At 37.2% G+C, this 12,368-nt stretch overlaps 1 protein-coding gene across 1 annotated transcript in view; it reads left to right on the forward strand.

Annotated features, from left to right (window-relative positions):
* Positions 1–358: 358 nt before the first annotated feature.
* The window catches only part of LOC136251002 (uncharacterized), a 46,316-nt gene continuing 34,306 nt past the window's right edge, over positions 359–12,368 (forward strand). The window contains exons 1-3 of the mRNA XM_066043368.1: positions 359–765; positions 4,011–4,260; positions 6,949–7,219. Coding sequence (XP_065899440.1) covers positions 427–765; positions 4,011–4,260; positions 6,949–7,219 — 860 coding nt within the window. The 5' untranslated portion in view covers positions 359–426. The remainder of the gene's footprint in view (positions 766–4,010; positions 4,261–6,948; positions 7,220–12,368) is intronic.

Raw genomic sequence — 12,368 nt, forward strand, 5'->3', positions numbered from 1 at the left:
ATAAACCGTCTGGCACGCGAAACTAATCGATCCCCTTTTAGAACATGTATTGTATAAGTTTTTATGTAGTAAAGCATCTGTTGTATAATTAATTTTTTGTTTTTTAGTGATGTGCTTGTAATGTTTGCTCTTTTATCTTGTGTTTTTGTAGGTGATATATGCGCTTGCCTTTTACTCACCCTACCCCTCGCCCTACCCTTTGTGGTTAAGTATAAAAAACCAGAGATTAACGCAGCTTCAATATAATAAGTGATTGTTAGTTGTTGCCCCTGCGGGGCTTTGCTAATTAACTCAGTTTCGCAATTATGCGTCATGAATGACATCATGCCGCTGTAGGACTTTCCCAGGGTCTCTCCCAGCGATACCGTTTAACCACAGATGTAGATGACCCAGCATTTTATTGACTGACACAATGAGTTTTCTGTGATGGACGAACGGGAAGCTGATATCAACAGTTCCGTCTACATAATTGTTTTTAGCCTTATAGTTTGTCTGACCTTCACGGTATGGCAATGGTGGTCGTACTCTGCAAAGAAAAAGAAGATCGAGAAGAAGGCTGGATTACAACCTTTGCTGCCGCCACTTCCTAAACATAATATACAACAAAGACAAGAAGTGGTCAAGTCAATCAGGTTAAAATTTACTAGTATCCGTGATCGATGTCCATCTCACGATTCCGTACTTTCGGTATACCTGGAAGGTCCTCCAGCCTTTGGAAAAACGCAAGCAGCCCGTCAGTTTGCTAAAGAGTATTACCGTATGAACGTAAGTAGCTAAGTGTGTTCATAGTTAATATACATATATATATACACTTCATTTCAGCATTGTAAGTGGGCCGGGTCATCTGGATTATCCGGGTCACTATTTTGGGTCACATCTTGTCTGGGTCAAGTGGGTCTTATCCACTTCACTGAATATCTGCCGGATGAGATCACGTGTGACGATAAATTAATAAGCTCGATTGTATTGGAAATGCAGTTGTAAACACTCAAGAAACTTATTTGGAGCCACACCCACTATTCAGGAATGTGCTTTGCTGTCTGTGCAGGATATGTAGAACCACTACACAGCTTCTAATAGTTCTTGCGCGACAACAAAAACAAGCAAAATCACTCTCTGTGCATAGGATTTCGACCAATCAAATCGATTCATTTTTGAACTTCAAACTATAATTACCACACGTGACTTCCGCTTTAAATTTGTCGACGCGCAAGAACTATTAGAACCTGTGTACCACTGTTCTCTGTGGGAATGCATGGCATCACCGGATCTGTGTTGCTACTTGAAATGTAGGTAACTAACTCCTGGAAATTCTTAATTGCTGTAGCTGCATGTAGACTTAGGTGAAGCCACACACCCTTGATAATACATAGCTACTCACTACTTGCAGACAATCCTTTCTATAGTGTAAAAAATGCAGAGTTATCTAATGGAACTTGGAACTTGTGGATGTTTAATCTAGCTCTAGATGCACACCTCTATTTTAATTAAACCGGGTCATATGCAGGTCAGATCCGGGTCCCATCCAGATTACTATTCAGTCAGTGGATCAACCAGTTCAACAGTATTGAACCACTGCTTTATTTATATTAAATATATTGAGAAGAATTCATAATCTATTTCAAATTTTAAAAAAGGTCTTAATTACTAGGGGAGAAAACCTCTGCCAATCCTGTGTCGATGGAATTAAATTGTGTGTGCGTACGTACGTGCATGTGTGTCTGGAAGTATATATTATCTATGGTGTGTTGCCACTGAGATTAAAGTGTTGAAATAATTGTGTCGGTACCAGTTCAGAATAGAATGGCTATTTCATCTGATTTTACTTAACTATGCATTTAAACACACTAATTGTATTAGTAGACAGTGAAAGACATCAATTGTGACAGAAGCAATCCAAATCACACATCAGGGAAAATCAAACGAACACCACCAGTGGAAGGCTATACTATCATACTACTAGTTTTGACCTTCAAACTACTCAAAGCTGGCTTTAACAGATGTCTTTTCTGGGTGGTGTGGAGAGCTCAAATGGCGGTTTCCGGTCTTGTGAAGGACCTGGCTTGGCAAGAATCAGTGGTTCACTGGTGGATAGCCTGATATGTTGGCCAGACGTTTCTTCTGTTGATTTTGCTACATATCAGTCACTAAGCAGACAGCACAGCCCTGTAATCTTGTGTTTGGACTCCAATCATGATCTGCTTCCATTTTGTAGTCTATTTCTTGCCCACCCCTCCACCCCTTTGTGAGCACTCGTGATACTACTTCACTTGTCCAACTGCTCATATTTTCTATCTTATTTGGTGGGAAACTCTACAAGCAGTACAAATACTGGAAGTGGTCTGAAAGGTAATAGATTGTTGCATCTTTTGTGTAAGTCCTTGGCACTTTAAGCTGACTTGAATCCGTTTATCTCGAAACTTCTAATGTGCGATTTGCATCATTTTTCCAAAATCCAGTCACATTTAGCTATGCCTATAATGCTTAACAGACAAAGGGTTAGGGGGATGGGTTCAGCTTTGATTTCTTCATTGATTTGTTCTTTAGTTGACAAATTTATAAGGTAGTATTAACACTGGAAACTGCGGAAAGGCCAACATTTACCAATTCCTAGTTTCCCATCCATGCCCACATCTATGTTTGGCTGCCACATCAGTGTTTATTATGGATTTCATATTTCTAAATAATTTGAAATACATTGTAATTCTTCGTAGTTATATTGGTAGGGCTGTAGTAGAATAAATGTGAGCATAACATTAGGAGCTAAAATTATTCCAGCAACTTGAGAAAGAAATCAGATCTGAAGTTTGTGAATTTCAAGTCTAATAGAACACTCAGCCCACTCTACTGTAGTGATGCACTGGTAAGAGAATTTGCCGATTAGCCAATATTGAAAATCATATAATGGCTGATACCGATAACCAATCCAATGTTTATGTTTACCAAAATTTCACACATATTTTGTAAAATTGCCACTTTTAAACTTTATTTTTGTCTTATTTTTATGAAAACAATAGCATCAGGGTCAGTAAAATTAATCAGCTAAATAATCTGCTAATAATTACCAATACCCATATCGCTGAAATTTGGCCAATAAACCGATTTCCGATTATTTGCTGATTAATCGATGCATCAGTACTCTTCTGCATACTACTCTAATAGAACAATCATAATTATTTATGAACATTCAGAACTAAAGCAACCTATGTAACATAACTGCTGTTTAGATTATAGAATAATAATGCGCGAGCTACTGCTTCTCAGGATAATAGCTATGTATCATGACTATAATGTAATAGATGTGTCAAGAATGCAAAGATTCTAGTGTAGCTAACACCCATTATGAAGTCTATATGTCTGTTCTCCAAAGATAGATAGTTTTATATTTCCTGTGAACAGTGTAAATAGCTACCAAATTAGCAAACTCTTACTGTGAGCAATAGTCTACCTCTTGCACTGAATATTTTCGCACGCATTTATTTTTTTTACATTTTATACATTGTTTCCAACATTATTTGTAAATAATTAAATAATAATAATAACCTCTTACCCTCACCAGTTCAGTGGTATCTAGGAGATGGGAAACAAGGTATTGATAAAATGATGGCCTAAATACACTTCCTGTATACCAGACTACCAGTTAAACACAAAAATTAGTACTATCACGAAATTAACTAGCTACACAAAAATAAATCTAAGTAAGTGTCTATTAAATAACAATTTAAAGCTGTTAATTGAATTAGCATTTACAGTGTAGTCAGGTAAGCTATTCCATTCATTAAGAAACCTGTTTAATTCTGTTATCTTTGTTATCCTTTTCTACACTACTTACTCACACAGTAAAATGACTGTCCTGAGAAGGCAGCTTAATCTTTGCCTTTTGCTTAATATTTACCTTGTTCATTGACTTTCGCTTTGACAATTGCAACTGTAATACAGTGGCTATTAGTGTGACACCCCTTGTAGTCTGTTATGGTTTATGTATGTATATTAAATGATGTTTACTTCAGGCCCAAAAACGTGACGTGGTGGTTGGAACACTGAATGCCTCAACAAGATCTGAACTACTTGACTCATATGTTCAACTGGCTGCACATTTAGGGCTGAAGATAAACATTAATCAAATACCACCAGATGAAAGACTAAACAGAGGACTTCAGTTTGTGTCTAATACTGTAAGAAATTTGCTAAAATCAAAGGATGAATGGCTATTAATTGTGGATAATCTGACATCTGAAGTGAAGCAAATGGATTATGATGGTAAGACTCTGTGTGTGTGTGTGTGTGTGCGTGCGTGCGTGTGTGTGCGTGTATGCAAGCAAGTGTTTGTGCATGTATACATGTGTCTGTGTGTATCTGTGAATCGAAAGGTTCCAGGTTCAATGCCTGGTCATGCCCAGTTGCTATTGTTGCTGTTCTCTTGAGCAAGAAGCTTTACTCACATTGCCCAGCTAGGACCTGGTGTGTCAACTGGAGACCAAGTTGAAACATCAGTGGGTACCTAGAGTTAACTGTGGAAGTAAATTCCATCTGTTAATGTCTCACACAGCAGGTGAAGGTCCAGATGGGACTTTGGGTGCCCACACCATCACCTATGGAACATGGTACAGCCTCCTGCGAGCTACTAGTCCTTCCCTAGGATGATTTTCCTGCGCTAACTCATAGCACCTGAGTAGTGCACATGTGTCCTAGTGCTGGTTCACTAGCATGGTTGACAAAGGCTTTGATTTTGCTTTTTGTACAAGTGCACATGCATATGTGTACATGAGAGTGTTTGTGTGAATGTGTGAATAAGTGAGTGTATGAGTAATACATGTAAATGTGTGAGTGCACGAAGTGCATGAGTAACATGCATGGGCATAGGAACAGTGGGGGCCACAAGGGCCAGGGCCCCCTAGTCTGTGGCCATGGATAGATAGAACAGGTCAGTTTGCAGCAGGAATCATTTTTACAGTAATGCACCATGTGGCACGTAATAATTATAGATCATTGGCCTACTTGGGTGCCGATGTGCTATGTTCCTTCCTCACTGAGTAAAAATGTTGGTCCCAGTTTATTTGAAATAATATTAGAGACACTTAAAATGCTATGATAATGAGCCCACCTCAAGTGTGATTTGTGTCATAAAATAATTAAAGAGCTGTACAGCTGCAGAGAGCTAACTTATGTCTCAGTCTCACTGCCAGAAACTTTTTTTCATAGTTGTAGCAGACCTATTTCAAAGAGACCAGTTGTTAGTGAAGGAGCTTCCAGTAACGGTTCCTCGAGCGGGTCTAGTGAAGGTAGCTTTGTTCTAGCCCTGACTCTAGCCCTAATAACAAACCGTTGATGGAGGAAGCTGAATCAGAGCAGTCCCACTCCCCTGAGGACTACGTATCTGCAAACAAATGCAGAATGTAGTTACTACTTTGGAAGATGTTAATTCATTAATTCATCCATACAAGTAATTGTGACCGGGCCTGCGATAATAGGGCATGTGGGCACATGATTTTTGCCTACTTTTTCACACTTTCATCACTCATAACATTTTGTACCATTATGCTATGGCATTGTAATTTTCAGCTCTTAGTAAGCATTTAATTGGTATCACGATGCAAGTTACAGAATGGAAATATACATTTCCAATACTGAGGTATGACCTGTAGAGTGATGGGGTGTAGTTTGTGCCCACATTCCCTGTTTTCGCAGGCCAGGTCACAATTTGTAACTATCCTATCTATGTGTATTTCTGGAGGTATATGAAATAAGTTCAAATAACAGCCCCTTATTAATTGTGTTTTATGATGTCATCAGTCCTATCACATCATTAACATGGTATACAAAGTTGCTATAAGATTACTTATCTAGCATAACTCTGATTATGATTATTGGCTTAAATTTCCTCCTTATAGTGCCTATTTTTCAAAATTTTCCTAGGGGACATGCCCCCAGACCCCCTATGTTTGCATACTCTGAGTGTGCTTCACGCACTGTGCATGTATCCACAAGTAGCTATACCCTCCTCTGCCACTGCTTTAGTTACCAATAGTACCCCCCCCCCCTCATAATTTTTTACTTTGCTGTGCCCCTGATGTGTGTGCTTATGCAGGCATGTCTGTATGTGTGTGTGTGCATGTGTGTGTGTGCATGTGTGTATGTATGTATGTTAAGCTTACTGTGTTAAACTTACTGTGCTATGTTACTGTGCATGTGTGTGTGCATGCATGAGTGAGTGAATGAGTAAGTGAGTGAGTGAGTGAGTGAATGAGTGAGTGGAGCTGCTCCTTTGATTGTTATGTATCAAAACCCCAGTGGTGGTTCTCATTATTTATTTGGATAATTAGAAATTGAAACCGATTTATGTACATACTCTGTTAACAAAACATACTATACTTTGTAGTCATTTTCATTTGAAGTCAAAAGTGTACAGATCCACATATGAGGATTGAGGATCTAACATGATATGAAAGCTGTATAGAAAAAAACTGTAACGTTATAAACCATTGGTGAATTTAGTGAATTATCCTTTATTTCACCAAACCTTTTCAACAAAGCATAATTCCAGCTGTCCTTAGCTATAGTGTATTGACACGTGGCAGAATGCAGTGACTTGCCAAAGTTTTTTTTTACAAATCAAATTCACCAAAGTTTTATGCTACCACATGCAAAGTTTCCTACTGTATGGCACATGAAATTGATCTAGAGACACTAATTTATTAATTATATGACTCCCTGTATTCACAGACTAAGCTTTCTCAAGTGGGACAGCATTCACTAAGTATACTAGCATAGAGTTTGCTAGTTAAGATAAATAATTATTGCACACTCTTGTAGTTCTACAATTTTATTATAGTAGAAACTGTATCTCTATAAATTTAATTGTCATATACATATTAGGAAAACTTCCATCATGTTTTCCTTTAACCCAATTTGACAGTTACAATTCAGCTGTATACACTTGCTTTGTAGATGTAGAGAGAATTGATTCAAGTCGTATACTTCCTCAAAGTGGATGCGAAGACTGGGGTTATGGGTATGTGCTGATCACCACAAAAGAAGGTTCATTGGTAGAAAAGGGTGGATCAGTGTTCTCTGACTATTACTATCTTGATCATGGATTTTCTGAAGAAGAAGGGATTAAGTTCTTAACTTCTACTTGTGGTATTAATAATGATGATGAACTATCTGATGCTAAAAAGCTTATTAAGAATCTTGAGGGGATACCTCTATCAGTTGCAGCGTGAGTTGTATGTGTATTGACACTTGACACCATGATGTACACTGTACATATGATCAGGACACATGATAGTATGTCATGTGGCCAAGTACAACTAGTGCAGATGCATGTGTATTTTACAGGAACCAAGAAAACACTGTTTTGTAGCTCAATAGAACCTGAATGAAAATTAACCAGTTTTGCTGTGGAAACCCCTCAGGGTACCTCCTATTCCAAATTTGAACTGAATCCACCCAGCCATCACTGAGGTATGCGCCTTCAAAGTTTATCTTATTTTCTTCATATTTTCTTCTTAATCTTCTTACGTAAATTTTCTTTTCGCACACTTCAGAAAATTGCAATACCTTGTGTATGCTTTAGTCAATTGACTTCAAATTTGGAGGGCAGTAAGAACATAATGCAGCACATTTACAGTCCAATTTTTATACAGATCAAACTAAGAACAATGGAATTATGCATGATTTTGAAAATTTCAAAAGCGATTTGTTGTCACACCCACAAGGTAATCCGCTTGATGGAGTAACTTGAAAATTGGTCTGTATATGAAGCTAATATCATAGTGGAAACCTTTTGTGGTTGGAAGTACTGAGAGTATTAGCTAAAGATATAAAGCAAAACCAAGCATGTGAAAAAAGCACAATTAAGATACTCTAATAGAACAGTCACTGAGAAGTAAAATTATGTGCAAAAAGCGTCAGAAAAAAATTCTCCTGAGTTCAAACCAGCGACCTCCACACTTATATACCCAAGCCCTTTACTACTCTGTCACTGCTGTCAATTGCTCACCTCACTTAATTTCTACCTTATAAATGAAAGTTCTGGTTTAATACACTAGAATGATAACTTGTAGATTTATTAGTGGAAATTCTAGAATGTTCTATATACATTGTATTGAAGTGCTCAGAAAAATGTGTGTTCTATTGGAGTATTACAAAAATTATGAAAAAATAGTCTGTCGTTCAGCCAAATACAGTCAGTGTGGGTAGGCAACATACTCAACCAGAAAATGCCATTTACAATTATCTGTTGCAGCCTCTTATATGTAGGTGAGACCCTTTGATATGCAACAGCTAATTATGAGGATGGAGCTCGTGTAGATGTTCTGCTTTAGGATTCAAGGGAGGTAAACATCAGAAGGAATGTTTTGATGTCAAAATGTTTAATGCTATTAGTACCAAATGCACCTTCATATCATGGTACCCATGTATTTATCAACATTTTGAACATGAGAAACAACAGAAGTATGAACAACATATTAGGGAAATTGAGACGGGTTCTTTTACCCCACTTGTATTTCAACATAAAGGGGTGATATGGGTCATGCTGCTGCTGTATTTTACAGAAGGCTTGCTTTCCTTGTCTCTTCAGAAGGAGTTGTCATATAGTTCTGTGATGTCATGATTACGCTTTGCTATTGTGTGTTTGAGAGGAGCTAGATGACATCAGGGCTCACTAGGAGCACTTGACCATGCACTAGCTGAGGGTCAGGTGGCTCTAGCTCATTGATTGAAATTTGACCTTAGTATTTGTCTAGCACTTTTAACATCTTTAGTGTAGGGGTGGTGGCAAGGGGTACTGCAGGTAACCCCTGAAATAATAAAATTTTAGATTTTTTTTAAATTTTCATGCATTCATACTTTCATAGTTCCATAGTGCTTGAATGATAAAATCAGGAGCTTATAAGCGCTGAAGGCGCGAAGGAGCATGATACTAGTAGTTCCAACATTTGACTAATTACTTAAACCTCAGTCCATGTAGGTCATTCATCCTATATTCACTGCTACTCAGTGGTTTATTACATCATCACTTTTAAGCTGTTAATTTTCAAAGGAAGCCATGATGAGTCTAAGTACTTGTGTGCTATTTGTAAACTAAAAGAGACTGAACAACTCTTAACAATGAACTAAGTAGCCATATGTTTTGTAAGCTCTCTGTGCTGTACTGAGGACCAGAAACAGAGCTGTGTTGAAATAATTCTTTTAATTACCCTACCAGTATTACTGACACTCTATGGCTGCATATTAACTGCTAGCACCTGTTAACATAACCAAGCACAGCCCAGGAAATTACTGCTCTCTTTATAAGGACATGTTTCATTAACAAAAGATAGAACACAGCTATATCCTGAGTGTTTCTGCTGTGAAAGCTTCCTCAGGGTAGGGCATCTCCCATTCCTAATTATTTTGAGTCAAATCTGCCCAGCTATTATTGGAGTATACATGCCTTCAAAATTTGTCTTACTTCATTTCTTCATATTGCCATGCAGTCTTCAATGATTCCTGTAGGAAAGGGAAAAAAGTTAAAAGGAGTTATCAATGCCAACCATAGGCTAGCTTTGGAACTTACAATTACAAAAAAATTGATATGTGCACAAACACAGCCAAGCTGTGAAAAAAGGTGTGACTTTAAAAGCCTGGGTGAAAAAGTTGTGAAATCAAAGGTAGCAGTCAACAAATGGCTGCGATAATGTTAATGTCATAATGGCTGTGTGCATTGTTACAATTAATTTTATTAGTATTAATATCATTGCAGCCATCCACCACCTTTGATTTCACAACTTTTTCACCCAGGCTTTTTAAGACCACACCTTTTTCACAGCTTAGCTGTTTTCATACAATAAACAAACAGCCAATATATTAGACAAATCCTGTAAGTATACCTCTGGGTAAAAAAAAAACCGAAAAAAAATTTTAAAAACAGCTTGCCTGTCAGGGTTGAAACCGGGTCAGCATCACTGACCTGAATGGTCCACTATCCTGAATAGTAATCCAGGTCAGGTCATTTGACCCATATGTAACCCGGATTAATGTAGAAGCCTGCACTAGATCCTACATTTCAGGCACTTTTAATTGGTTCTGTGTTATAACAATGTGTTTTAGAAATATGTATATTTAGGCTATATCAAGTAGGCCTGCACCGATTATGCCGGCATAATAGGTAGCCAAAAGCATTAAGCATAATGCCAGCATAATAAGCACAATTTTTGTGCATTGGTTATCAGAGAGGCTGAAACTCTGCCTATTTTGCATAATGTAGAATAGGATAGTGCGCAAACTTGATAAAAATAAGATTTACAGCTATGTTATGAAGAAAAGGTTAGTTGAAGATCTATATACTCTAATAGAACAGTTACAGGATGTTGAAACATCCTAATAGAACATTCACAGATGCATTAGATACTCTAATAGAGCAGTCAAGACACAATTTTATATAAGCATATTTAGAGCATAACTGTGCATAATTGGAGCATAATGTGGAAAAGTTTGGAGCATTGCTCAAAAGCATAATAGGCTCAGGCCTAATATCAAGACACACAGTAGTGTGTCACGCAACCACGAAAACCAGCAGACTATACTGTGTGTATATTTACAAGAAGAAATGAAACACAATATTCATAGTAGCTCCGTGCTCCCTTTTCGAATTGGTATCATTTTTATACTGCAAATTCAGCACCCCCATACCAAATTTGAGCAAGACTGCCTAATGCAATTGTGAAACATGTGCCTTCAAAATTCAGCTTAGTTTCTTGGGGCTCAGGGGGCTTAGATTATCTTTCGTACACTTTACTAAAACCATTGTAAAATGCAAATGTGTAACTCAATTTTCTTGAGCTTTGGTACACTTTAAGAGCATATTGTGGCACAATTATGTACCAAGTTTGGTCCATATCTGATTAATAGTCATAGAGCTATGGACGATTGTTTGCAATTAAAAAGCCAACTTTTTGTCACACCTGCAAGGTAAACCACTTATGAGAATAACTTTAAAATCAAATTGCATATAGTTATAACCATCATAGCTCAAACCTTTTGTGATTTCAGAGAAATTGTCTCAATAGCTGTAGAGTTACAAGACAAAAACCAAACAACTGTAAATTATGGGGTGAAATACTCTAATAGAACAGTCACTGTGGGGTAAAATGGTGCATGGCAAATGTCAAAAAAACTTAGCAGCAGTCAAACCAGGGACCTCTATACTGAACACCCAAACCCTTGACCACTGAGCTTCTGCTATCACAGCTGTTCATCTCACTTAATATAAATGAAAATTCTAGATAAAATCTACTGAATAGTACAAGTTCATAATGTCATAGATCTACCAATGAAAAATCTAGATTGTTCTAGAACATTTTATGTATGTTCTATTAGAAATCCTCAAAAAATGTCCACTCTATTAGAGTATTGCAAAAGTAATCAAATAAACTCTGTAATACAATACCATTGTAACTTCTCTAGTATTCCATCAAATCAAAACTGATATTGTAGCCATTTTGGTGCTTATCAGTAGGGTAGTATACTACTGTTCTGACCTACTCGTGCCAATCATCACCATCATAATCATCATAATAAGTGCTATGCTAGCAAAACTTGTGACAACAGACTGGAAATCATATTCTAGCATAAAAAGTGCAGGGTTTGCTTTGTTAAAAAAATTGAGCAACTGCAACTTATCAGGTTTTGCATGAAAAATGAGATACTCTAATAGAACAGTCATTGCATGAAGAAGCAAGCACAAAATTATAGAGCCATTATTAACATAGATCCATTATTAACATAGATCCTTTGGCTTTAGAATCAGAATGGTAGGTATATTTCTGTATTGGTATAGAACACTAGTTTGTCTTATATGATTGTCATTGTATCTGTAGATAAGAAGAACAATGATTTGTGCAAAAACAAACCTCAAAGCCAGTTTATGGTTGGCTTTGGGGTATGTACTAAAATACAAAGAGAAGTTCCAACCAGTATGTGGCCTTCAAAAAGCCTGGGTGAAAAAGTTATGAAATCAAAGGTAGCAGTCATGAAATGGCTGCAATGATGTTGACAATAATTTTCACTCAGACTTTTTGAAAGCCACATCCTTATTATACAGCGTGGCTGTTTTTTTATGGATATGCATTAACCAAAGATCAATACAGACAAGCCTTATTCATAATGTTGCTCTAATTGGACAACTTTGTTGCATTTTCATGCTGTATTAAAAGTAGTATGTAGATGATGTGAGAATAGTTATCTGCATGTACCTTCCAGGAGTGTTTTAACCAAGCACCGTACAATCAAATTACTCTAATAAAGCATTGTGCAACTGTTCAAAAATGCTTCCACACTCTTATTCTTTTCCTTATTCTGGCCATTCTACTTTGTTTTCAGCT

The sequence above is a fragment of the Dysidea avara genome, chromosome 3 (genome assembly GCF_963678975.1).
Source record: "Dysidea avara chromosome 3, odDysAvar1.4, whole genome shotgun sequence".
In the NCBI taxonomy this organism is placed as follows: domain Eukaryota; kingdom Metazoa; phylum Porifera; class Demospongiae; order Dictyoceratida; family Dysideidae; genus Dysidea; species Dysidea avara.